The sequence below is a fragment of the Pelecanus crispus genome, chromosome 1, assembly GCF_030463565.1.
Source record: "Pelecanus crispus isolate bPelCri1 chromosome 1, bPelCri1.pri, whole genome shotgun sequence".
Classification (NCBI taxonomy): Eukaryota; Metazoa; Chordata; class Aves; order Pelecaniformes; family Pelecanidae; genus Pelecanus; species Pelecanus crispus.
Genome location: NC_134643.1, coordinates 142,843,689 through 142,871,523, shown reverse-complemented (window position 1 = coordinate 142,871,523; position 27,835 = coordinate 142,843,689). Strand labels below are relative to the sequence as shown.

Genomic DNA, 27,835 nt, shown 5'->3' with positions numbered 1-27,835 from the left:
AGTTGTTGAAGAAGATGTATGAACTGGTAGAAACAGAAGCTTGACTTTCAGATGCTATTGTGAGCCTACAGTGCTGACAGTTAAACCCATTTCTTTTTTATTACCTAAGGAGAAAATACAGAGGGCAAAAGGGAGAGTGGGCCATACAAACAGGCCTCATACGTTGAGACTTTGACAACGTGTCCAACACTGAAATAGATTCTGAACTTAACGCTGTGGTAAGTCGCAATACTTATTGTTCCTATTCTTGTCCATAAGCTGTGTCCCTTGTTCATATTGCCTCTGCAATGATGCAAGACTTAGCAAGAAGCATCCCTGATTTGTGGAAATACCTGGCTGGATGGCTTAGACCACAGAGAATGGTAACGTGAGCAACCCAAACTATTAACCCCTAACTCCCTAATCCAAAGCATTTATTACTCAGCTGTTGGTTAAAACATTCAGGACATACATTTGTTCTTTTTGGATTTTGTTTTTGTTGGGTTTTGGGTTTTTTTTTTTTTTAATGGAGAAAGTTGCTTACTGGAAAAAAGCACAATTTCTTTGTGGAAATTCCATTTTGTCAAAAATCCAGCATGCATTTGAAAAATGACTTTGCTAGGTCTTTTTGACCAGCTCTAAAACTGTCTGTAGAGATGAACTACGCAACACTGGGGTTTATCTGGTCACCAATAATCCCATTGATAGAGCATGACCAAACATACGTTCAAGACCTTGCTCCTCAAAGCAAAGGTTTGCTTAAAGCAGGAAAACTGAGGTGGTTCTGAAGTCACTTGCCCAGCGCAATTTCTTTCTTTTTATACGTGCGAGCTAAAATTGTATTCGCTGAAAGCTAAGACCTTTTCGGCTTTGTGCGCTTTTCTGACGGCAGTTTGTACGTGACCCTATTTCTAAGCAACAATCGAGAAAGGCAAACACGCTAATGGCAGACGAAGGGTGCATATCTAGAATCGGCTGCAGGTTATTCAAGGACAGCTGTGGTAGCTAAAACTAACCCGGTATCTATCCAGAACTAATTCGCTATCTAGCTAACTGAGCACATGCCTAGCCATGGCTGTACCTGGCGATTACTTTTTTAGGTGACGGCGTCACCTGAACCAAACAGCCAACCCCCCGTCACGATCCTCCGCTTGCCCCGCTCGCCACGGGCGGGAGAAGCGGCGGCAGGGCTCTGCCCGCCTGCGGTAGCCGCCGGCCCAGCCCTGCTGCGGGCTCGCTGCCCGCCAAGGGGCACGCACCGCACCGGGGCCCGGGGGGCGAGGAGGAGGAGGCGGAGGAAGGCCGGGGGGCTGAGGGCGCGGCCGGCTCTGCCCGCCCGAGCACCGCCCCTCCCCTGCGGCCACCTGCGCCCCCCGCCGCTCGCCCCGCCCCCGCCGGCGGGGCGGGGGCGGGCCCGCCGCTCCGGTTATTTGACCCCGCGCCGTGGCCCCCCGCGAGCTCTCCCTCGCCGCCGCCGCCGCCCGCCCTCGCCCCCGCCATGCCCAACATCGTCCTGTTCAGCGGCAGCTCCCACCACGACCTGTCCCAGCGGGTGGCGGACCGCCTCGGGCTGGAGCTGGGCAAGGTGGTCACCAAGAAGTTCAGCAACCAGGAGACCAGGTGAACCCACCCCCCCCGCCGCGTCCCCTTCCCCGGCTCCCCTTCCCCAAACGCCGCCGCGGGAGGGGCGGCGCCCGGCTCCCGCCCCGCCGGCGTCACGGGCGCGCCCCGGCCACACCCCCGCGGCCGGGCTCCCGCTGCCGCCGAGCTCCGCTCCCGGCCCCGCCGCGTCCCGCCCCGCCCCGCCCCGCCGCTGCGGGAGCCGCCTGCTCGTCGCGCCGCACAAGCGCACGGCTTGGCCTGGCCGCTCCCCCCGCCCCGCACTCGCTGCCCGCCCGCCCTCCCGCCGGCGCTGTCCCGGCTCGGCGGGGCCCCCGTCGGCGGCTCCTGCGGCGGGGGAGCGGTGCACGGCGCCCGAGAGGGTGCGGAGCATCCTCCGGGAAGGGCGGGGGGGATGGCGGGCGCGACAGGCAGCCGGCCTGCGACGTGAGGTTCGGCCCGCTGTTCGCAGATAGCTAATGAAGCGGGCGATCAGCTTTTCCTCTGGAAAGATAAAATCATCCGGGTTTGACAAATGGCAGCGCATTACGCGGCTCTGTAAGCAGGTCCGTGTGTGAGCGGGTACAAGCGCAGGGTGGTGATGATGGATAGACACTTGAAAACGAGCCTGGCTCAAATCACGCCTCAGGATTTGTGGCGACCGGTCTTTATTTTGCATCAGCAGCCGGTTGTGTGTGTGGTGGACCGCTTACAGGTCCTCCAGGGCCCCCCTCCTTAGTCCAAGACTGTAGGTGCTGCGGGGGGGACAATGCAGTTGTCATGATGGCCTTATCTGCGCTTATTTAATGACTCTAATGACTTTAAATATTTAATATTTAAAGCGCAGGCCCGTTAGGTTCCTGGCCAGCCGAATGCAGAAAGCGACTGATAAGAGAGCAAAAAAAATCCGGCGTGAAACCATGAGGACAGCGTGCTCACCTTGACTCTCTGAGAATGTGCTTGCCGGGGCTTTTTTCTACCAGTCGGGCCCTTCTTTACTAGTTTGTCATTTAGCTTTCTGACCCACCTGTTTCATTTGCTCATTTCTGAAGAAGAGTTTTAAATGGAGGTGGCAGCTGTATGTTCATCCTATGGGCACATAAGACTCTGCAACTGCTTTTCTATATGGGTGTATGAGACTAGGCTGCCAGCTGATTCTCAAACACAAGTTCCCGACTGTAAGTAGCTGGCTGGTCTCAGAGGTTATTCTATGTTTATTTTTATCCGTTCTTGTTCTGAATCTCATGAACAAGCGTGTTTTCATTGCTTCCTTTGAAAGATTAGCATGGTGTATTCTAAAATTGCTCTCACAAAGCTTGTCCTTCTAGTCTGTCTATGTTTTTGCATTCTCAGTTTAATTGCTCTTGTTCTAGTTATGCTCACTGGCATTACTATAAGCCCTCTTCCATTGGTGTTTATGCAACCTAATGTTTGCACACTCTAACTCTTCTATTCATTCTTGATTAAATGAGGTTTAAATCTTCTCTCAAGTCTTTCCAGCCCCGTACTCACTTTATTGCTCTTTGATCTCTTTTCTGCATGGTAAAACTTAATTTGTGTATTTGGTTGCATGACTTTCTTGCTAACTTATGTCTAATTTTTTTTTTAATGTTTGTTCTCCAGAGACACTTATCTTTAGGTCTGCTGTTTGCTATGTTTTAAGTAGAGATTAATTCATGTAGATTTCATCCAAGGTAGAAATTTATCTCCAAAGTTTGCATATTTATTTTATGAGGTAAGTTAATTAAATTCTAGGCTTCAGGATACAATAATCTTTAGGCTATCATTCCACCTATTTTTCCAGGTGTGCAATATTGGCCTCTGCCATTAAACAAGTAGGTAGTGGTGACTGGAGCATGCCAGTGGTTTGGCTAATCTACCAGTGCCAGCTTATATGCCAGCCCCACCAAGTAGGGATGTGGTGTGGTATAGATATGAGGAATGTATCTAATCTAAACATTATTTCTGGTTTATTCTGTTCCAATACTGTGAGGCTGACATTGACTCCCCCCCCCCCTCGGAACTTAAAATGCCTTAACACTTTAAATCCTGAAGTGTTTGGTTTTGTTTTCTTTTTTACAATTTCATACTTTTGAGATTCTAAAATGAAGTTCTTGTTTCCCCTTCAGCAAGTACAGTTGTATAAAGTTTTAAGTGGGTAATCTTTTCAATATCCTTAGCAACTTATTTCAGGATGTTGGCCTTCCAGTTTTTTAGACTGATATTCTTAATAAAAAAATCAGCAATAGTAATAAGAGAATTCTTCAACAGTGTATTTGAAATTAAACTACAGCTAAAGTTGATAAGATATTTATGCTGCAGTGGTCCTTTCCTGAGGCATCTGGATTTTCAGTCTGTCTTTACAGCAAAGTTTCTTTGTGTGTGTGTAAGCAGAAGTTTATTTCTTCCTATATAAAGATAATCCAGCACAGTCTCTTTTTTTTCCTTTTTTGTTGTATTTTTAAATTTATAAACAAGTGTATTTGCATTACGAAATACATTTGCAGTATTGCAGAATACTAGAACCTGATAGTCAAAATGCTCAAAGAACCTTAAACCTTCCCAATGGCTCTCGGGCAAACCCCTGTGCAAACAGATAAGCCTGGGCCTGAGGGTCAACAAACTCTTGCTTTGTCAGATCTCTTAGGTTAGCAAGTTGCAGAGAAGGTTCACCTTTTATTAAAAACTCTGTTTTGCTGTTTGCTGCATTCTCTTAAACGTAAATTATGTATAAATTGATAAATGTGTGCAGCCCCAGGCTTAAATCCTTGTCAGAGGATCCTAGCTGGAAACCCTTGACTTGAGAACTGCAGTTAGTCTGGCTTGCAGAATAGAGGAGGGAAGAGTCATTAAATATTTTGCATTATATTTCAACTCAAACAGGCTTTAGGTCACAGATCCTTAGCACATGTAAGTGGGTTTGAGGAACTAAAGCTGTATCCTGAGGTTATTCAGGGATAGGACCACCACTGACAAGCACTGTGGCTAAATGGGCAGGAACATTCCCAACTCCAGAACATTTAAAATGGGAAAGGCTTCTCTTTTTAATTTATACTGAGACTAACGTGTCTAGCAATATCCCAGTTCCCATCTGATTTAGGCATTCAGTATTCTCGCAGGTCTGTAACTGAGAAATGTAATGTCTCTGCTAGAGGAAGTGGGGGAAACTGCTGGTAGACTCGACCACTGCCCCATTTTTTTCCCTCCTTCCATCTAAACTGTATGGAGATGCTTTCCTTCAGCTGGCTGCCAGAGTCAAGCAACCCTAACTAAAGCAGCGAGAGCGCTCCTTGGTAATATCTGGTTGTGGAAGATAACTCTGCTTAGTATTGAAAGCTTGTGTGTCAGTTAAGTGCCAGCCACAGTGTCATGGCAGGAGCTTGGGTGGCACCACCTTCTCACTTATCTGGCAAAATGTTAGGGCTGCGCTGGGGGCTCTGTCAGTTTATCTGCTTCAAACCCCACAAGCAACCGTCACCAGCAGAGTTTGGCAGGCTGGAGGAAGAGGAAGGGGAATGGGAGTCCTTGAACAGGCATGGCTGTTGTAGCCTCAGCATCATGAAACTCTTGACACACGTGTAACAGAAGCATACGGATAGTAAACGCTCTGAAGTTTTTCACAAAATTGTCTTCAAATACACTGAGATGGCATTTAATTATACTTGATATACAATTAAATCCCAGTGCAGGTATTTTTGGTGAGTCAGCTGACTTTAAAAAAAATTGTCATTGAATGTAAATCACTTGTTAAATATATGGTATGTTTGCTTCTCTAAAGACTATTTTTTTTTTAAACTCTGTCCTTGAAATACTTGTTATTCTCAAAATGGAGAAACTGGAGTCATAGATGGCATCCTCTTAAACACGTCCCTCCCGGTGGAAGGAGTTAGTGCTCCCACCCATTCCCATGAGCTTCCTTGCTTCTTCCTGTCAGATTCACTGGCTGAAGTGAGTCTTCTTGCAGATCTTCTCAACAGATCCATGAGGAAGGGAATTGAAATCCTGCCTGGCACATGTGAATTTGGAGGCTGCCTACCTGCAGCCTTATTTAGCTGCTGAAGCTGGGTTGTTTCAGAAACATCAACTTAAGTGTATGCTGTTCAGCTTTTACAGAGGAAAATATGGATTGGCTACAAAGGGACACTGTCTGCTCTATGGGGAAAGCTGTGTTGTTGATATGAAGGCTATTTTTTTGTAAGTAAATAAATAAAACTGGTGTCTTGGACTGAAATTTAATCTTGGAAGACATGAAAAAATAGCCAGTATTTCCTTGGAGAAAAATTACAAAGATGGATGTGAGTCTCTCTTTCACACAAAGTGGGGTAATGAAAACAGTTTGTGCTACGAAGTAAATAATAGAAAAAATCAGGAACAAACCTGGTAACTTTGATATCAGTGCTATATATCAGGGATGCACAATTCAGCACTGGGCTGTAACATTTCCCTCCCATCTCCCCTTCGGTATCCTGCAACTCTGCTACTGTAGTTGTCTTGGATGAGACATAGAATCACAGAATTGTTTAGGTTGGAAAAGACCTTTAAGATCAAGTCCAACTGTTAACCTAACACTAGCAAGTCAGTACTACTAGGGGTGGTCTCTGGATGACCTTTCTGCATCTCCTGTACCCTGCTTCATTTGGGTTCGGCTGCCATGGGGGCCTTTGCTGGAGTAGATGGTTATGGTGTTTGCAGGCTCCAGCTGTGGAGTAAGCAAGCTCAGGTGATAAGCTAGTGTTAAATCAGCTGAAGGTGGTAGGGATTAGGGACATGCTGGGTTGTGAAGTGTCTTTTCATACTGTCCCGCTGCTGAGCAAGTGATTTGCAGCTGGCTCTGCCTGTGGCAGTGGAGGCAGCTGTTTCCTTCGCTCCCCACTCACTTATGCTGTTGTGAGCAGGGGGAGGCTGGAGAAATGGATTCTACCAGCTTGGTTGAATAAGATAAAAACTGTTTCCGGATTGCATGTTGTGTGTGTTTTGCCTGTATAGGGGATTGAAGATGCAGCGCATGTGGCCATTCATCACATTGCTCATTGCTCTGAATCAGAAGTCCCAAAAATGCTTCAGAGCTTTTGGTTTGAGACTTCTACTTTATTGACCTTGTTGCATACTGTGCACTTTTTATCTTTAAGTAGATGCTAAATGCTTGAAATTTAAAACCAAAAACCGACCCGTGTGAATAATGGCTGACGATCCCACGTGTCCTTAAGCTGCCGAGTTTGGTACTCAGCCTTTGAAGACTCTCTGCATGTGCTCAGGCTTCTTAGACCCTTGTTTCCAAATTTCTGAGGGTTCCTTTCGGACTGCACGCGGCTCAACCTAGAGCTGCTCAAGTGAAGGTGTTTTCTTTTTGTGGTGGCAGGCTGTGTGCCAGAGTGGAGGGTGAGAAGGTATTTCCGTGTTTCCTGTCTTGTGGTGCTTACCCATGCCGGTGCCCACTGTTAGGACAGGGCAGTTGTCAATGGAGATCTAGCTGGGGGTTGGTCTTGGAGCTGTTAATCAAAGTGGAGGAGCCTAGAGTTGAGGCGAGACCATGGATGCCAGGAGATATGGGATAACCTATAGACTTAAAGACCAGCTCTGGCATTTTTGTTGTTTCTTTGTTGCTTTGGGCTTTGCTGGTACCCACTTTGTTATATATAACATCGCAGCAGCTGAACTATTTGCCCGGTAAGGTGGAGGTCTTGTGTTAAAAGACTTTACTCCACAAAATGTGTTCCCAAAGGTAAGAGGTTGAACACACTCCTCTGCTTAGTGCTTTCCATTTACTGGGTTTCAATGAATTGCAAATTCAGCATGTGGATTTTTTTTATCGCTTTTGAGGTGCTGATTCTTTTTGCACGCTGTATTGAGGACTCTAGACCTTAAATTTTTGCTTCTTCTCTGGTTATTAAAAGTGCCCAACGTACATATCTACTTTATTGGCACCTAAATTGCTTGAGAAATCTTACTTCTTGTAAGCATGGCTGGAAACATAATCTGTTGTAATTATTCAAAAAGGTACACAGAGCACTTTGAAGTGCATGATTTGAACAGGATCCTAGTTACGGATTTACGTTATTTACCATTGTAGTCTGGCTCTGTATACTTAATCCCCTGCTTTCCCACAAGTGGTTTTTTTTTTTAGTTAGGATGTACAAATTTAAAATTCCCATCGCTGTAAGTTCTGTTGGGAGTGTACTATAAATCTAGCTCAGAAGGAGCTCAGCCTGCTGTTACTCCTGATTTTGAATTTTGCTTAATGGATGCTTCAGCCATTGAAATATATTTGTAATGAAGGTGGGTTTTGAGCCTTATCCTTAATTCATGGTAATTAGTCTATCCAAATTTCTACTTATTTAAGTGAACTTTCGAATCAGCCTTTGCAAGATGAAGGCAGATACCAACACTCAAACTTGTTTTTCATCGTGTCCTGTCTTTATGTGTATCTTTCCCAGCTAGAGCATTGTGCTTGTGGATTCCAAGCAACTGGCTCAAATAAATTTAATTACTTTTATGGGCTGTTAATTACTTTTATGGGCTATTAATTTTTATAATTTTTACTTTAAAACACAGTTGTGTGGTGTCAGGGCTTTTAATGCACAGGTTCTGTTGACTCTTCTTGAACAAGAAGTTTATTTAAAATGAGTATTACCAAATAGCTGAATTTGATTAAATTGCATAAAACAAACAGAGCTTTTAATCTTCAGGCAAGAGCTTGTTCTTGTGCCCTTCCTCTGTGCCATCACTATGTGAAATTGTTTAAATAACCCCCCAAATAGTTAATTAGGTCATGATCTAGATGGTCTAAGTGGAATTTAGTAGTAATGTTAATAAGATAACTGTCACAAAGTTTGACTGATGTTAGCTTAGTGTTCTCTAATAGATGTTTGAGGTACAGTACTTCAGATATCTGATACTATAGTTTGTAGTCTCTTATTGTTTGCCTGTTTATAGCTGAATGTGTAAAAAAAAAATCAACTGACCCCCAAACTGCAAACCCACCCCCCCCCCCCCCCCCCAAAAAAAAAAACCAACAAAAAACCCTCCAATGTGGTTAGTACAGGCTATATCTGATGGAATATTTGCAACATAATGACTGGTTATCTTTTACTGTGTGGCTTGATGAAGGTAAAATAGGCAGCTGTGTGTCTGTTGGTTGAGTCTACACAATACCTCTTGATACCAATCTTTGAGAAGGTAGATAATATGAGATACTGATATGTTGCACAGCTCTCTCCAGTTGTTTGGGAGAAGATCTTTGTGCAGTAATTACATGATGCTATTCTCTGGCATCTTTAGCTGAGTTACTCCTGAGTACTATGGCAAGTATTAATTTAATCTTGATTTATTTTAGTCTGCACATAACTTCTGTGTCCACTAGAAAAGGTATTTCTATATACATATACACATACATTCACATATCTGTGTGCCAAATAAGTATGTCATTCTGGCCTGAAAAGCATAACCAAAATTTTTTCAAATGCACCAAGAGAGAAAGTAGTAGCATTTTCATTTCTAAGTTGTTTACAAGAGGAAAAAGTTATTGCTAGCCCAAGGTCATTGACAAATAGTAGTTAATGGCAATGGAAGAAGCATCACTTCAGGTCCATTGTATTAACCAGATCTATATTTATCTCAAAGTATATTCCCTGACCTTCTGAAACACGTTACTTCTTAGCGGTGTGCTTAGAAAACACTATTTTTTTTTTAAAGGAGCAAAACAATTTTGACTGTTACAATAGAGTGTTCTTTGTGTATATAATGAACATGAAGATCATGTATTTTTATCATTCAAAGTTTTTTCCTATTACATAATGCGTCTATGAAAGTAGTGGTTACTTTTTTCCCCAAGTACTAAAATCTTATGCTGCCCTCCTTTGTCACTCCAATAACATTCTCCCCTGAAAATTGACGGTGTTTTCTTCTTGGTCTTTTTCTACTTTTTTCTCCTTTGTAATGGCTCCTAGGTTAATTTCCAGAATTGGAGTGTAACTTTACAGTCTTGGGTTGAAAGAGGTGCCATAGAGCTTTTGCATGTGGTGGTGGTGTTCTTTGAACCTATTCCAAAGGTGTGGTATGTGACAACACTTGTTAATAAGCAGGTCTGTGTAAGTGCCCAGTCAAGTGGTGATTATCATTTTTCAGAGACCTCATAATAATAACAACCATGAATCTATAATGGTGATTGAGGCTACGTCCATAAGCTAGTGGGTAGATGCTTTACTCGGAGCTGGATTTGTGTGTTAAGAAGCAATGACAGGTTTCTTGATTTATTTATTTGCTTTTGTTTAGTCTTCTGGGAAGTGGAACTCTGATATTCCAACACCAGAACTGTTTTTTGTAGGGCTTCTAATTAAGCCTGACCAGTTCTTTCAATTATGGAATATGCTTAGTGTCTTGCTGAACTTAAGTTAGGTTGACCAAAACTTTTTCAGCTCCAGAAAGGAAAACAAACTAAGAAAATATTTTGATCAAAACAGTTTTCTCTGAACAGCCCTATTCCATTGATCAAAAACTTGGACAGGGAAGTAACAGTTTTGTGACCAAAAAATTGTGTCTTTGTGCCATGACGAAAGCCTCCAGAAGGTTTCCTGCATTAACACTGACATATCTGCAGATGACACTGTCCCTGACCACCTCTGTTCTTCCAGAGGTCCTGGTGTTTACTTCATTTTGGCCTTAAGAAATCTTGCTAATAGCATTATTAGGCAAAAAAATGTATTCAATTAAGGAGAAAAATTAAGACAGGATCTTTTTATAGCTTGTTTGGGACTGCAGAGGAGTCGAATAGGGGAGCTGAGAGCATGGACTCAACTATCTTGGTGGTAATAAATCAAATGTTTGCATATCATTAAGATGTTTTTAAGCAGTAAATTCCTTTCTGTGTTTTGTAGCTACAGAAAGCTAATGAGTCTTACATAGCACCCTGAAAGCTGATAAACGAAAGTTCTTCGGACTGTGACTAGAACAAGCCTCAGCATTGAAGGACCCGTCAGAGAAATTACTCTACCCACATCTGGGCCATTTGGATGGTTTCCAGCTAGAAGCTTTTGCTTATTTGTGTCTTGGGTAAAGATGCAACCTTTTAAATAAGGACCCAAGATATTTTAGCATTTAATAATTAAGACTAACTTAGTGGAGCATGGGTTTGAAAGGTCTGATCACCTCATTATTTAGGAAGTCGGTATGGTTCTTGTATGCTGTGCACGGATTCAGGGAAAAATGAAGGTCAGTCTGCTGTTTTTATGTGGAGTAACAGGTGTGAAAAGTTAGTGTGGTTCAACAGTAAATTTCTCTTGCTTGGGTCTAGAACTGACAAAGAATCCACATTCAACTGATTTGTTTTAATTTTCCTGTTTACTTATAAGCTGTATTTAATTTTTGAGTTCTGTGGTTTGAGCAGTGATCAGTGCCAGAATTTGCCTTGAAATCTGTGGAAGAATAAAATAGTTCTTGGATACTATCATAAGGAACCAAAGTGTAAGCACAGTTAGAGCAAATAGAACAACTGACACAATGTGAGAGTTGTTGAGTCATAGTGAGCTGTTGATAAGCAGCCCTCTTAGCTTTTCTGTAAGATTTTCTTTTTTTAAAAAAAATACTCTGACATCATGGTGTAAATTTTAACCAGAATTCTGGGTTTGGGGTGCGATTTGATACTTCTCTCTTCTAAAATGCAGTAGTTTATCAAATTTAGTAGCATCTTAATTACCATAGAAAAATAATTGCCCTTTTTAAGGAGGTATTTTGATGCAGGTAGTATTTAATGCTCTGAAGTTGGCTCTGTTGTTTCTGTACTTATCATCTAGGTTATTCTTTAAATGGTCAACTCCTTGGGAGATGGCAAGGACACAGAAGATACAGACTAAACCAAAAAAAGCAGCATCCAATTTAATAACATTGTGAGCTGCATCAGTGCTATAGCCATAATTATATGTTGGTTGGTGCTGACCTTACGAAGACCATATTTAGGCTGAAGTAAATTTTAGACCGGCTTATATTGAAATAGACTTTGTATCAAGGGGACAGTTATCCAAATCGCTGTAAAAAAAAATCTTGCTCTAAATGGGGATAAACCTATGAAAGTTTGTTAAACCAAAACTGTTTTTTCTATTCTTTAATAATGCTTTTCCAGTAATTCGAGTGTTTAAATGGTCATCTCCTGCTCTTTCAGTGTAGAGATTGGTGAAAGTGTGAGAGGAGAAGATGTGTACATCATCCAGAGTGGCTGTGGAGAAATAAACGACAACTTAATGGAACTGCTCATCATGATCAATGCTTGCAAGATTGCATCATCCTCCAGAGTGACTGCTGTAATTCCATGTTTTCCATATGCCAGGCAAGATAAGAAAGACAAGGTAGGTAAGAACTGTGTAATTTCAGAATGCTTTTTGTCAGCTTGTTCACTTGAAATTTTTGGAGATGAAACACTTTCATAAACATTTAGGTGATTTGAAAGATTTGCGCTTTTTTTATCCTCTTTTGATAAAATGTTGAATTATTGTGTCCATTCACCTACAGATGATATAAAATATTTTTTGCTTATGTTTTGATAATTGACATGCCTTCAGTTTGAAAAAGTAGGTGCATCCTCTGTGTGTGGTATATTGTAGAGTACTCTGCTAGCAAACCTCACCGTATGGGACTGGTTTTCCTGCTTTTTTTAGCTGCTTTTTTTTTTTTTCTACCTCTATATATGACAAGAGTACACCCTTTTAAACATTTTAATTGCATGGAATTAAATCCTGAATTTGAAGTGCTGTAACCATTATGTAGGTGGGTTTTACCCTACATGGTTAAACAGAGAGCCAAATGTAAGAAACTGATTAAATCTGCAGTGCATAACAGTAATTAATAAAAACTCTATCTGATGCTGCAAGGCAGATTAAAAAAAAGTTCTTATATTGTAATAATTGTTTTTATTGATGCAGACCAAAAATTGTATGGAAACCCCATAAATACTCTTTTGATCTTAGTGCCCTTTTCCTGAATTTGATCTGCCATAACTGATGAATATACCAGTTCAGCCAAGTTGATAACACAGTAACAAACTCTGTGGCAAGTGAGTTTGGTTTTAAAAAATACAGAACTAAACTTTCCTGTCTCTACTATATATACAAAAAACTTCTAATGTGTGATGTGAATGTTACTTTTACCTAAACTCACTTGAAAAGAACTAACAAGACCAAATGTGAATTTGGCTTTTAAGATTGGATTGCAATAGTTGTCTTTTTGGAAAATTGCCCCTCTCCAATACTTCCCATAAATAGATTGCCCCCTCCCTTTCACTTTAGGCATCAAGCAAACCATCCTGAAAGCCTTTTGTTGTTCTTTACATTCTTTTATATAAAACATAACAGGACTGAGAAGTAACTCAGAAGCTAAAAAGAATAACAGATATTACAAAATATATAATGCTCAGCCTGTGATGTCTGAGAACAAAGCTAAATGCGGAAAAGTTATTTTCTAGTATACTCATTCTTTAAGTGCAGGCTCTCTAACACCATACTAACATTATCAAGACCCACTTGTTATGCTTCCAAAAAGAGAATTCAGGAGTTAAATAGTAGCTCCCTATTCTTTGCCTACATCTTTTGGAACTTCATTTTTGCTGTGTGTTGTATTGAATAATGCTCTCCCTTGATCAGGAGAGCTGAAATACTTTTTTTTTTTTTATCGAAAGAGCTTGAAAGGGAAGTGATAAACATTTTGTTTGAAAGGGAGGGAAAGCATCTCACTACATTTTTACTTCCAAATTCATATTGGAAGATTCTGCTGGACCATCCTGTAAGTTCTTGGTGTGGGAAAAGGATGAGTATGTCCCAAGTTTTCCATGCATCGAGGTTATACCTTGTCAAGGATACACAAAATCCGAGAGACACTTCCAAGAGACACTTACAGCCCACAGTGTGGTGGCCCAGCATGCCACCCAGGAGCATTTTGTCTTTTGGAAATGCCATCTGAAGATGGATAGCCTAGGAAAGTGATTTTGATTAACAGAGATTTTGAGCATTGTTCCAGACTGTTCTCTGGGTGTCACTGAGTTCTCCTGCAATTCTAGGCAAGCTGTTTCTTTTTTCTTTTTTTCTTTTTTTCTTTTTTTTTTTTTAACTTCTGTTTTGCAATTGAGAAAATGTTTGCCATCTTTGGAAATTAACCTTGGTAGTTGACCTCCATGTTGCAAAATAAGCTGTAATATAGCTGTTAACATTGGGCAGCTTATTGACAGGGAGATCTTTCCTCCCGCTGTTGGATTGCATCACATCACCTTGGTCTTTGACCCATGTTGAGTGCACAAGCTTTGTATGCTGCCTGAAGTGTCAGTAAAGTGCCAGCCATTTTCTTCCTATGACTATACACAGATTTTCCTCTCTCTGGTGTAAGATATTGCTATAGTTTGCTTGACTATGAACTGAAGCAGTATAACCTTCACTAGCTGGATGCTGTTTTCTGGTTTGAATTTAAGATGTTGACTTTAATCCATAAAGAACTAAATAGACTGAGTCCTTGCTGCTTGAAATAACCCTGTATTCTTCATGCCTCTGTTGCAGTTATGATTACAGAGAACAATGAAAGTGCTCTTGATGTATTTATTTGAGGAAAGGGCCTTGCAGTAAAAAAAATCATACTCTGGACAAGGCCTGTGTAATCTACTCTGGAAATTTCAGCATTGAACCTGGACTATCTTTAAATGAGAAACAGAGGGTTGTTTTTTTTTTTTTAAAAAAAGGCTTGCTGAGAATTGTAGAAAAGTTCATAAATTAATTTAGATGCAATCAAGCGTTGCCATAAACTAGAATACTTCTGATACACAAGCTAGCTAATTTAAAATTAGCTCAGGTGTATTTGTGCTTTGGCCATAGTTGCATTTATGCATCCTGTAATTATGCTAACCTTCCAAGCCATGGGCAGGACACATTTATGTAGGATGCTAGAGAGATGCCTTTGAGATAAGTTAGAAGTAGAGTGACAGGTGAGTTTGGTGTTCTACAGCTCATGTAACTTTGTTTTTTTGATTTGTAGAAGGGGTCCGTGGAGCGTTGGGTAGGTATCCTTTTTTTTTTTTTTTTTTTTAATCTAACGCTATGCATTTCCATTAATATGGCCTTAAAGGGTGAAACTTACTGGGTTACATTATGTATAACTGGGAACATTTTCAGTTTCACTTCTTGATTTCAGTTGTGTTTCACCTAGGCCATGACAATAATCCTGCGGAATAATTTGCTACTAGAAAACTCCTAGCTTCTAGCTAAAAATTTATCTGGCCGTTCAAGATAATGGCTGTCAACTTCTGAAGCTTCAAAGCATATCTTGTTTTTGAAACGATAAATTTAGGTAATATGTTAGCGAACATTCAGTATCCATACACTTCACAACTGGCTTTCTTGGAAGTGAAAGTTCCAGTTATAAATCTTTGGGGTTTCTTGGATTTTTTTCTTTTTTTTTTTTTTTTTTTGTTCAGTATGCATGTGATGCATTTTGAGCAAGATAATAAGATGCTTAAAAGCAACAGAGCTTTGATCTTGATGGACAACTTTTACTTTCAGCTACATGTCCTTTGCATAGTTACTCTTGTGAGGTTGTTTATATTAGGTTTGTGGATTTCCCCCCTGCCCCTAGTAATTTTAAGAATTGTGAATAAATTTGTAATGCATCACAAAGGAAGAAATAATTTATATAACTTGTTATATGTAAGCGGGGAATTTGCTTAGGAACTAAAAACTCAGTGATTTTTTTTTTTTTTTTACAATTTAGTTTTCTGTACATAATGTAATGTTGTGTTTCACACTAATAATTCTGAAACTAATCTCAAATTGTGTCAAAGAATGGAACAATGAATACTATGAATCTCTTTGTGTTCTTGCCTCTCTGATCAGAAGCAAGCCTTACAAACTCCAAGATACAGAGAATCTTGAGTTCTCATCTACCTCTGTCATCCAAGTTTCTGAATAATGAGGCCAGGTTATCTGAGGTTCCCATGAATATACTTCCTTTGATTTTAAAATAATCTTCAATTTAGATCATATTGTGGCATGAAACTTATTTTCTATGCAAGCAATCAAATCTTAAATCCTTTTGAACATGTTGTGTGTTTTCTTTTAATGCACAGTTTTGTGTAAAGGAAACTGTCAGATAGCTGCAAGCTTCATTTGTCTTAATCTCCTGTTAGCCCATTCTTGAGAAACAGGTATTGGTGTCTGGCTATCTTTCCTTCCAAGACCCTCTGTCCACCAACACGTAGGCAATCTGTGATGTGTGCATGTCTGCTAAAACCAATTACCTAGTGGTAAAACCTTGAAGTTCTTCCTTCTGGGAAGGCAGCCTGCAAGGCCAGCAGCTGAAAGAAGTACCAACTGGTAATGTATATGTTAATATTTGATGCAGGAAAGTATTCTGAGGTTTTTTTGTGATGGTGATACATGAGACAAGCTAAGCAGTATTCACAGTGAACAGAAATGGAAAAAAATAAAAGCAAAATTCAATATGGCGAATGGAGCAGAAATGGCAAACCACGTTCTGGGAAGAACGTAACTTGCCTTAAGCAGCTAGCCTGAACTAGTTACTTCTTTCTACCAGAGGGGGTGGTCCTGGTTTTCCATCTTCTTTTCCCTTCTTTTCCATTTGAGCTGCCTCATCTGGCTGCTGGTTCAGACAAGTCCTGGTGCGCAGCACAAGGGAAGTGGTGGAAGTGTGTAACCTGGGAAGAAGGGATGGGACAAGCAGGGGAGCAAACTTCTGGATTCAGCATCACCTGTTACTCCACCTTAGCTGTAGCATCAAACTAGATCTTTGTAAAGAGCTGATAAGAGAACATTGTGGTAGAGTCAAAAGAGTAGAAGCTAAATCTTAGTTAGATGTTGCCAGAGACTTGTGAATATTTTCAAGCCCAGCTTAAAATTGTCAGTTTGTGCTGCAAAGATGAGCTGACGTGATCAGGAGTTTGAATGGCATGAACCGAAAGTTCTAATGTTTCTAATGATAGAAATGTGCAGAAAGCTTTGGCCGACTTGGACCTTACAGAACTGAACTTAAATGAGGAGCAGCATCATCCTCAGTAACTGGAAAATCATCCATGCTGAAGCGCTGGTGATAGCCAACTTATGGAAGCTATATGCATCTGAATTGCAGAGATCTAGGCAAGTGCTAGCTGTTGCATAGATCTTCTGTGTATCTTACACAGACCAAATGGTGGCGATGTTCTGTGAAACACAAAAACCAAAAGGGATCATTTTCAAAATAAAGAATTTCTGTAATGATGGTAAACTTAATCCAGCCATAAGAAAGACTGCAATATCTCAGTTTCTTTTCTGGAAGTATGTTGGCAATCTGCAGGTTAAAACAGAGAAATGCCGAGTTTCCGCCCAAGTTAGAAAAAATTTTGGGGAAAATACTGGCTCCTTGATATGACACAGACAGAAAAGCATCCACATTAAATTGGCAGTGGTTCAGCTTGTTTTAGATTATGCCCTTGAGCATCAGTGGAAGGAGAGCAGAGATGCTCTGTAATTGTGTATGTGGGCTGGCAGGAGACGGAGTTCCTAGGAGGCTAAATGAGGCTGTTTGATAAAGAGATGTAGCGGGAGAGAATACTGTGCCAGCAAAAAACAGAGTCTGACAGTGAGATGGAACCTCTCAATTGCAGTTCTGACTTCATGCTAATTGCCAGCTATTAGCCTTATTTAAAGGTTGGCAAAAAGAAAACAGGAGGTTTTGTTTAGTATTTCTCTTACATACAAAGCTGTCTAGGGCAACATAGCTTTTTTCAGATCTTAAAAAAATCTGAAAAAACTTTGGAGTTGCTCAAAAAGAAAAGTGAGGTATCATCCAGTCATGACTTCCCATCTTTTTTATGTTGCTGTTTGTTCTGCATCCCTGTCACTTTTAAAAAGCTCTTGACATGGGCATTAACTTTGCTAATTAGATTTTTGCTCGTCTTTTGTTCTTTCCACTTCTCTGTTTTTCTCCCCCCCCCATCCCTTTTGGGAATTCTAGACTCCTAATTGCATCCAACAATTAAACCTGAATTAGCAAAAAGGAATAAATAAATAGGCTGGGGTAGAAGACCCCCGCCACCATGGATCTGTTACAAGCTTTACTGTATCATGAAGAAATGCTTGATAGTAACTTTGTTTTAAAGCAGTGTTTTCAAAAGTTGGGTTCACTCCGCCTTCAATCTTTGTTTTTGGCAGTGTTTTTTAGAACAGGATAGTTGCTTGAGAGTTGGATGTTAATGTAGGGTAGTGGCTTAGAGAAATGAAGATTGTCTGTCCTTCTGCTATAGAAAAGCTAGCTGAAAGTTTTGAATAGAAGAATTGGAAAACTATATCCCCATCTGCTTCTTAGTCTAATTACTACAAAGCAGCATTTGGCAGACTGTGCAAACTGATTTAGATATTTCTAAATGTTTTGCTAAGTTTCAGAACTCTAGTAGCAAGATTAGCTATTGACAGGCTAGTTTGGCTATAAAGTTCTGGAGCTCTTCATATCTAGATTCCAAATATTCTAAAGGAAAAATCAATGAAAGTAGCTAACTTTCAGACTCCCTGCATCTAGTCGAAATCTTTTTAAAATTTAAACATTTGTGCTTTATTTCTCAGAGTCGTGCTCCAATCTCTGCAAAACTTGTTGCCAACATGCTGTCAGTTGCAGGGGCTGACCACATCATCACCATGGACTTGCATGCTTCTCAGATCCAGGTAACTGTCAGTTCTTGCTAACTGTGGCTAGGAGCTCTACTGAATTAATGTGAAAGGCTAATATTAATTCTGTGTTGTTTTCCCTCCTTGTTTTGAAAGGCTGTGTGCAGAAGTGTAATTCTCAGGGTTCAGAGAAAGTCTCACTACTGGTTTCTAGTTAAATTCCCTTTATGAAAGAGACCAGCCTTGATTTTATGGGGTGATTTTGCAGGCCCTTCGAATACTTGTGCATTGGAGTCTTCAGTGGACTTTGCCAAGTCTAGTGTAAGAGCTCCCAGAACATAAAATATACTGGTTTGGGGCAAGTTCTCTTAATGTTGGCCTGGTCAGAGATTATAGGATTGCCCTAGATAGAGTTTTGTTGTTACAGCCAAGGGGACAATATTCTCTTAAGAGAAATGGAGATGGAGGCTGACAACCTTTAGCTGGCTTACTGCTGAATCCAGCAAATCACAAAACTCTTTCCTCAGACACAGAGCAGACATTGTTTGTCATTCTCATGTGCACCTCTTTTCAAGATACCTTATTCTCTAGAAGGAACACTTTCACTTCCAGTTCTGGTATTCTGTTTAATTGGAATTTCCTATTATGCTAGATGGCTGTTATGCAAATAAAAAGCAGTTTCATTTGTGGTCTAACACAGATTTTTTGTCACAACTTGCACAAAAAGAAAGAGTCCATTTCTGCTGCTCAAGTAATACTAACTTGAATCTTCCCCATATAGAAATACTACTGTTTATGTCCAGCAGTTGAAATTTATGGAACTTGAGTATTAGTTGCTGGATTTTTTGAGAGCTTTTCACAAGCATGAATTTACTTGAGTGCCTGAAGGTGATCATCTTTTCTGATTTTTGTATCGTTTGAGAACAGCTGTTCTTTATTTTGCTACTCTTGGGGTGAGATTTTGAGACCTTAATATTTGTCTAACTTCTGCTGCATTTGACAGCAATATCAGAGGGCAGAATTAGGCCAGTGTAAAATACTAATTAAAGTTCTACCATACATGAAGGCAAAGGCTTGATTCTTTCCCTGTGTCTTTGTCCCAGGTACAATATAAACATATATTCATTAAACTCTCTTTCTCTTTTGGACTAGGGTTTCTTTGACATTCCAGTAGATAACCTGTATGCAGAACCTGCAGTGCTGCAGTGGATTAAAGAGAACATTTTGGAGTGGAGAAACTGTATCATAGTCTCACCTGATGCAGGTGGTGCAAAAAGGTACTATACAAGCCTAAAACTATTAATTTCCCATTTCCAACCACCACCATTAGTGGCTAATGAATTAGTTTGTCTAGTCTTCTTTTTTCCTCTATGAATTGTGCCAGATACAGGGTACATCACTGATGAATCCAACTGCATTGTAAAAACAGAACAACTAGTTCTTCCAATGTTGTTCATGCTTGAAAACAGCCAGGAGCTTTCTATACCCTAAAGAAAATCTTTTTCTCTCTCCCTGGATATGGCTTCATTAGCTGAATCCCTCCGCAGGAGGGAAGAGATTTTTCCTGCTGCTTGCTTCTTTAGTCCAGTTGCTGCACCTCTTCCTGCTTTGCTCTGGAATTGCCTAAGTTTCCCTTCTCTGTCAAAGCAAATGGCCTATTCCCACTGTACCTGCTGGCATTTAGGTAAGAGCTTGCTTGAGTCATGTTTCTTTTTTCTTTACGTTATTGCATTCCAGCTGTAAATCTATTGACCCCAAGTTGTGCACTGTGGATACTAGAAAAAGGGAGTGAAGTTTGTTTTGGGGGCCCAAAGGTAGAAATAGAAAAGTTAGTTCGCTGGACTGTCTCTTCATTCACAGCATGCGTTACTCATTTAGCAGACTATCTTTTATTTGGTATCTGAATATAAACTAATGCAAAAGCTCAGAAGCATGCTGGCTGGTGAGGCAATAAAGCATGCTGCTGAGGCAAAATGCTTATTCTCGAGTTTTGTTGGTTGTGCTGCTGCTACAAAACTGAATGGGAACAAAGACAAATAAAGTAAGAATCCTGTAAGCCCACAGCACTTTAAATGTTTGGAATGTAATATGGGGAAATACGTGAAAGCCTGTCATAATTTCATTTTAATTGAAGTCCTTGGGTCTGTTGTGAGTGTTCATGTTCTAATAATTAATAGGGAAATAAGACTGATTAGAACTCCATAGTTGTTCCTGTTTAGATTAATCAAGTTAAAGATGTGAAGAATCTAAACTATAGAAAGCATTCTAAAATTCAGATGACTCAGCCAGTGAAATTTCTTTGTTCATATCTGGATACTCTTGTTTTCACAGTTGTTTTTTGTTTGTGGGGTTTTTTTTAAACAAAATACAACCTTTGCTTAGAATTCAAGTCAGAAGACAGCATTTTTTTCCCCTACCAAATATTTGTATATTATCAAGTTGATAGTAAGGGTTCATTTTTTTGAGGACCACTCTCACTGTATTTAACATAGGTAGATAGAGTCTAGCTTTGGTACCTTTCTGTTGTAATGCAACCAAGCAGCTGCTGGTGAAGTAGGGTAAGATGTTGCTTTCAGTAAATTCACAGCTGCTTCTTCATCTCCAGTAATGTTATGTAAAGAAAATGGCTTGGCCTTTCCATTTAAAACATGTAGACCTGCAAAATAATACTTGGGTTAATGAAAAGTGAATAGAATGTGAAGAAAGTTTGTCTTAAAATTTAAATCTGTAAGCATTAAAGATGTTAAAAAAAAAAATGTTCTTGCACTCATTTAAAATATCTGAATTCTTTTTTTGTCTCTTACCATTTGCTTGTTTTTTTCCCAGCTTATTAAATTTTGTTACTGAAACAAGGCATGCAAATTCTAATGATATCTTAATGCCTCTGAGGTATTGAGACTTGCTGTGAAATTACAGTATTGTTCACAAAAAATGCCAAAACATTTGGGGTTTTTGTTTATCACCTAGTTGTTGAAATACAGTAATTAACAACTTCTTCATATTTAAGTGATAAAGAAACAAAACTGTATTCTCTATTAACTGTGCATGTTAATAACCTTGTTAACAACATTCTAAGCGTATTTTAAAAAGACAGGCTACAAGGTTGTGGCAGCATAGAAAAAGCATAGTATTGTTTATTCCTGTGTCTTTATACCTACCAGCTCTGCTATATTAAAAAAACCTGAAAAAAAGCAAAAAGAAGTCTGTAACAAATTAAGTTTGTTACTGGAGGTTTGCCTGGCCAGCAGAGGTCACCCTGAATAGTTTTAAAAGATCTTTGTCAAGCAGATGTATTGCTAAGGGAATTACTAATGAAGTAAACTACTTGATTACTAGTCAAGTACTGCTAAAAGAATTATTAATCACTATTAACTAACTTGTTTGGTTTTCCCCTTTGGTTTGACTTCACATTCCCACAATGGTATTTTCAGTTAGGATGTTAAAGTGCATGCTGCCATAGGTTTAGAATTGAGGCTTCCTCTAAGTTATCTGTTGTGACTAGGTATTGCAGCAGCTTAATAAAAGCTTGTGAATAGCTGAAATGTTTTCAAAGCCAGGCACTTAATGACAGAAAACCAAAGTTAATTCAATAAAAAAATTAGTTCTGGAGTGTAGCTTAAGACTCTCTGGTTGTATTTATTAGCAGTGAATTAAAATTGTTTCTAAACTGTCTCATTACTTGCAAAAGTTTGTGCTGCGGTAATTTGAAAGCCAAGAAACATAAAAACTGTGCTTTATGACAAATATGCATGTATGGCTCTATTCTTTCTTTTAAAATAAATCTCTGAATGTGGTGTATTTCTTCCTGTAACTTAGGGTTACTTCAATAGCTGACAGACTGAATGTGGAATTTGCTCTCATTCATAAGGAAAGAAAGAAGGCAAATGAAGTGGACAGAATGGTCTTGGTTGGTGATGTGAAAGACAGAGTAGCAATTCTTGTCGATGATATGGCTGACACGTGTGGCACAATATGTCATGCAGCAGACAAGTAAGTAGTATTATGAACTGGCCCACTGTCTCACTGTACTGTAACCTGCAGATAGCTGATGAACGCACTTGCTGTGTCCTGCATGCCTATAACCCAGCCTGACCTCTGTAACATGAAGTCATTCTGATCCTTGAGTCTATAGGTCACAGTCCTGTGATCAGAACATGGAATTGAGAAAATATTTACAGAAATATATTACCTGTATTTAGAAAGAGGACAGAATAAATAAAAAGTCGTATAACTTGGAAGGGACTTGGGCCATCTAGTCCATTTTTCAGTTCCAAGGCAGAAATGACAGATAGAAAATCATTCTCTTAAACCTCATCATGGAGCCTTTCCACTCTCCTTAGGCAATCTTTCACAAAGCTTTACTAGATTTAACATTGGAAAGTATTTTCTCCCCAGTGTTCAGTGCATGTTGAATAATAATCTTTCATGTACATCTTCGGTATAAAACTACTTGTCATTTTCATCCGGGGAGGTGAAAATAAGCTTTCCTGTCTTTTGTCTAGAAGTTAGTTCTGGAAGAGTGTTCTCCTTCCCCTCTAGACTAAGTAACTTCAGTTTGTTCAGTCTTCCCACATGGTTTCTAGAATTCTGCTCTGTTGTTGATGCCCTCTGTATTCTTTCCAGTTGGTCTGCTTCTTGAAGTGGAGCATGTGAATGTAGACCCACTATCTTAACTGAGGCCCTAGCAGTGCTAAGTAGAAAGGATTACTTTATGGTTTTCCAGCTGGCTTTATGCTGGTACATTTCAGGCTAGTAGTAGGGTTTTTTTCCACAGAAGTTGGCATTGTTGACTGCACTGAACTTTGGTAATGTCTGTAGCCTTTAAAAAAATTGCTGAATCCTGAAATGATTAATTCTTCTATGGCTGTAGTTTCACAATTGAGTATGTATGGCAGTAACTCTAGCTTCAAAATTGCCTTGACAAATCGGAGGAATGGACTGAAATTATGAGGTATTACAGTTGAGCAGTGCTAGACGAAAGTGCTCCTGCCTGTCCACTCATATCCAAACATGTGCTACCGACTTCGGTTTGGGAGGTCAAGGGCTGCAGTCTAAACTGACAATCATAGAATTGTTTAGGTTGGAAAAGACCTTTAAGATCATCCAGTCCAACCATTAACTTGGCCAGAGTCCTGAGGTTTTAAATCTTCCATTCAAAGATCTTGCATTTTGATATTGTTTATAGCAAAGCCCATCCCCATATGATTGTAAATAGTGCACGTTGGAAGCGGAAAGGAACTGCTGAGGAGCAAGACACGGGAATGTTTTAAATTGATGTTGCTGAACATTTACTGTAGCATTGCTACTCTTGGACGTAATCCTTTCTAAAGCTAGTATGTCTCAGTTGAGAGCATTTTGAATTTGTGTTCCTGTCCAATATATTTGTAGACACTATGAGAGTATCAAATAGTTTTGCATCCAAACAGGTACTTCCTGCCTGACTTTTTGATAGAGGTTGGAAAGGACCTTTAAGATCACCAAGTCCAACCATTAACCTAGCACTGCCAAGTCCACCACTAAACCATGTCCCTAAGTGCCACATCCACATGTCTTTCAAATACCTCCAGGGATGGTGACTCAACCACTTCCCTGGGAAGCCTGTTCCAACACTCAATAACCCTTTTGGTGAAGGAATTTTTCCTAATATCCAATCTTGGCCTCCCCTGGCTAGTTACTAGGGCAAAGAGACTGACACCCACTTTGCTACAACCTCCTTTCAGGTAGTTGTGGAGAGTGATAAGGTCTCCCCTCAGCCTCCTTTTCTCCAGGCTAAACAACCCCAGTTCCTACAGCCACTCCTCCTAAGACTTGCTCTCTAGACCCTTCACCAGCTTCATTGTCCTTTGGATATGCTCCATCCACCTCAATGTCTTTCTTGTATTGAGGGGCCCAAAACTGGACACAGTATTCCAGGTGGGGCCTCACCAGCGCCGAGTACAGGGGGACAATCACCTCCCTGCTCCTGCTGGCCACACTATTCCTGATACAAGCCAGGATGCTGTTGGCCTTCTTGGCCACCTGGGCACACTGCTGGCTCATGTTCAGCTGGCTGTCTACCAACACCCCCAGGTCCTTTTCGGCCAGGCGGCTTTCCAGCCACTCCTCCCCAAGCCTGTAGCGTTGCATGGGGTTGTTGTGACCGAAGTGCAGGACCCGGCACTTGGCCTTGTTGAACCTCATACAGTTGGCCTCGGCCCATCGGTCCAGCCTGTCCAGATCCCTCTGGAGAGGCTTTCTACCCTCGAGCAGATCAACACTCCCACCCAGTTTGGTGTCATCTGCAAACTTACTGAGGGTGCACTCAATCCCCTCGTCCAGATCATTGATAAAGATATTAAACAGAACTGTCCACAACACAGAGCCCTGGGGAACACTACTTGTGACTGGCCACTAACTGGGTTTAACTCCATTCACCACAACTCTTTGGGCTTGACCATCCAGCCAGTTTTTTACCAAGTGAAGAGTATGCCCGTCCAAGCCACAAGCAGCCAATTTCTGCAGGAGGATGCTATGGGAAACAGTGTCAGAGCAACAGGGTGAAGCTTAATTGAGCTAGACGTTACTTTTGGTGGTTTGAAGTAAAGATCATCCCATGAGTTTACAGTGTTTAGTTGCAGACTTGCTGTTTGCATCTAGATAAAAAGGATTTCAAAAACTCATGGTAGAGGGATTCATATAGTCTGTGGGTATTTTTCACTTTGATGGGATTCTGATGGAATTTTGCAAAGAGATGTTGTACAGCTGTTTGCTATCTGCATACTAATCTGCATCAGACCCCAGAGTGTGCTTCTGGGCTGTGTCCTTTGCAGATCAAAATCACAAATTGCCTAGCCAATCATTTTTTTTATACTCCTGTGCGTAGAGGAAGTTAATTCCTGTTAAAAAGGAGACCTTTATTTCTTTCCTGTTATGAAATAAGCTCTTCTTTATTTACCTACAGTAGATTTCTATAGAGCAAATTCTAAAACCATCAGAAACCTTCAATGTATCTGCAGTGTTCACTGACAGTTGCTTTTGCTTGAGTGATGCTGTCTTATATCATGTTCTTGGCATGAAGTATTGCTTTTCATTAATGCCAAGTCTAGGTGAGATGCACTTTGTGCTTAATTAGACTTGCTCACTAAAATATTTTTTTAGACCTCTTTTTATCTTAGCAACCTAGATGCGTATCAAGCAGATGAACTAAGAAATGTGTTTTCAGATACAGCAGATCAACTTGCTTAAGTACAAACTTAAGCACACAGCCTTGGTACACATTCACCCTGTTGCAGTGCATCCTCCTTGTAGGTCACAGCTACTAAATGTAATGCTAAGAATGACCAGAAAACTTTAATTCTGCTGAGCATTCAAAATGTGATGATGTTTCTGTGGTTTTGTCTTTTTTCCTATCTTACTGTGCTTATGCTATGATATGATAAAATACCACTCTTCAGGGCCTCCATTTGTAAGACTAGAAAAGCAGCTAGGACATAGGTGAGCCTGTGGACACAGAGAGGCCAGTCCAAACCAAAGTAAGAAGACTTATTCACAAGGTGTTTTAGTTCTTTGATTTATACTTTTTTTTTCCCCTATGCCGCATCATTTCACTGCATGCTTGGATCAGCAGCACGTCTTCCCACAACCTTGCAGTAAGATAGGCTTTTAATCATGAACATTTCTTCTTCCTCAGAAACTCTTTCCAAGCAGAATTGTTTGAATTGCAAATGAAAATAAAGGTGGACAATAATGGAGGCACAGTAGAGTTGTGAATACTGCCATCCAACTTACTTCATTGTTGCCTGATTAAGATAGAAAACTTGTACTGGAATTCAGTTGTATGTTGTGCTGATATGGTCAAAAGTGCAGCATTTTAGATTAGTATCACTGCTACTGATAAGAACTTTTTTATTTAATTAGCAGTTTGGGCGGGGGGGGCGGGGGGTGTGAGACTTACTCGTATAACCTGAAAAAGTTTAGAATTCTCTGAATTATTTTGTAGGTACTTGTATTTTCCTGTAGCTTCCAGGAGGAGTGTGTGTAAAATGTATTTTACAGAAATTTTTATCTGGCTGCTTCTATAGCCATTTATGTAAACATGCATCACAGCGTACTTTTCCTTCATGTTCTACAGGTTAGTATCTGCTGGAGCTACTAAAGTTTACGCCATTCTTACTCATGGCATCTTTTCTGGTCCTGCTATTTCTCGGATTAATAATGCATCATTTGAGGCTGTTGTGGTAACTAATACAATCCCCCAAGAAGAGAAAATGAAACACTGCCCAAAAATTCAGGTACAGTGGTGCTTTTGTCATCTGTTTAAACTCTGGATTTGTATTTTACTGTTCACTGATGCTAGAACTTGTGCCTTGAGAGGAAAATAATATTTTAAAATACATTGTGCAGCTTTGTTTGCAGAACATCTTGCTAAAACATGCCAAAGAACTGTTTTAAGGGGATTCAGGTAGTACAGTAGAGTATTGCAAAATATTTGGTGTTTGCAACAGATTGAGTGTGCCTGTCTGTTCAAGAGTGGCAAATGTAAAATTGGCTGGGGTTTGGTTTTTTTCATCATATTAATCTTACAATACTTGTATGTAGGAACTTAAGTTAGTTATGTTATTGTGGATGTCACAGAAGTCTTAGGTGATGACTTTTTTTTTTTTTTTTTTAAAATACACTAATGAAAATGCTCGAGATAACAATGACATGTTTCTTTTCAGAAATCAAACTGAAAATACAAAGCTGACTTATGTCAGTAGCTTTTACATGAAATTGTTCTGGGAAGTCATGTGTCCCTTTTGGAGTTTTTCCTTAGTACAGAGTGGAGGAAAGCCTAAAAGACTGGGTTTTTTTAATGCAACATTGAATTTTTAAAAAGCTGAAAAATTATTTGGTATTTATTGAAACAAAGCAAGCACTTAAAAGGTATACTTCCCTTAAACTGTGTTTGTGTCAAGTGGACACTGCCATCTGATGGCTAGAATAATTTTTTGACAACATGCCCTATGCCAGAACTCTTCAGCAGTATGCCTGTGCAGCAATCTTACACAAACTTTGAGTTTGTCGTTTGCATTAATGCAATTCTTATGTATATGTTAAGTACCTAATGCTTTAATGTTGTTTTACTTCCTAGAAGAGGTAAGAGAGCACAATGGTAAATTGAATGTTTGTTTGTATGTTTATAAACTGTATAGTTTATTGTTCTTGGCATCCCATAAAAATTATCATCTTGATTTTTCTTTCAGTTTATTGACATTTCCATGATCCTGGCTGAGGCAATTCGAAGAACACACAATGGTGAATCAGTGTCTTACCTGTTCAGTCACGTCCCCTTGTAACTGCAGGAGATTATGTTGCATCTTTGCAAGGGTCCCTTCAGCTAGCACTGTTGTTCTTAACAATGCATCTCAACCACAAGGAATGAGTATCTTTGTACAATTCCAGAGCTTGTGTGTTTAATTATTATATTTGTCTTGTAATTACCATTTGTTCTTTGTAAATGGGCAATAAATCTCCATCTTGCAGAAACTTTATGAATTCCCTTGAGAGTCTGGAGGTCTTGTGTGTTGCATAAGTTCTCTTTCATGTGCCTATCCGCACTTTCTGCTAAACTGCTGCTTTGCATCCATTTTTCTATACAGAACTACAAACTGCTTGTA

General features: G+C 40.1%; 1 protein-coding gene across 4 annotated transcripts; it reads left to right on the top strand.

The window, feature by feature from the left end:
- The first annotated feature begins 1,477 nt into the window (after positions 1-1,477).
- PRPS2 (phosphoribosyl pyrophosphate synthetase 2) lies at positions 1,478-27,835 on the top strand. Of its 4 annotated transcripts, XM_075708119.1 has the most exons (8): positions 1,478-1,599; positions 11,732-11,915; positions 14,581-14,601; positions 18,156-18,254; positions 19,350-19,474; positions 22,014-22,187; positions 26,308-26,467; positions 27,422-27,835. In XM_075708119.1, the coding sequence occupies exons 1-8, from the start codon at positions 1,478-1,480 to the stop codon at positions 27,512-27,514; spliced, it is 978 nt and encodes a 325-aa protein (XP_075564234.1). In that variant the 3' UTR covers positions 27,515-27,835. The 4 variants fall into 4 exon arrangements, with proteins under 4 accessions (XP_075564234.1, XP_075564224.1, XP_075564226.1 ...); XM_075708109.1 differs by lacking the exon at positions 14,581-14,601; XM_075708111.1 differs by lacking the exon at positions 14,581-14,601 and having other exon boundaries at positions 11,732-11,930.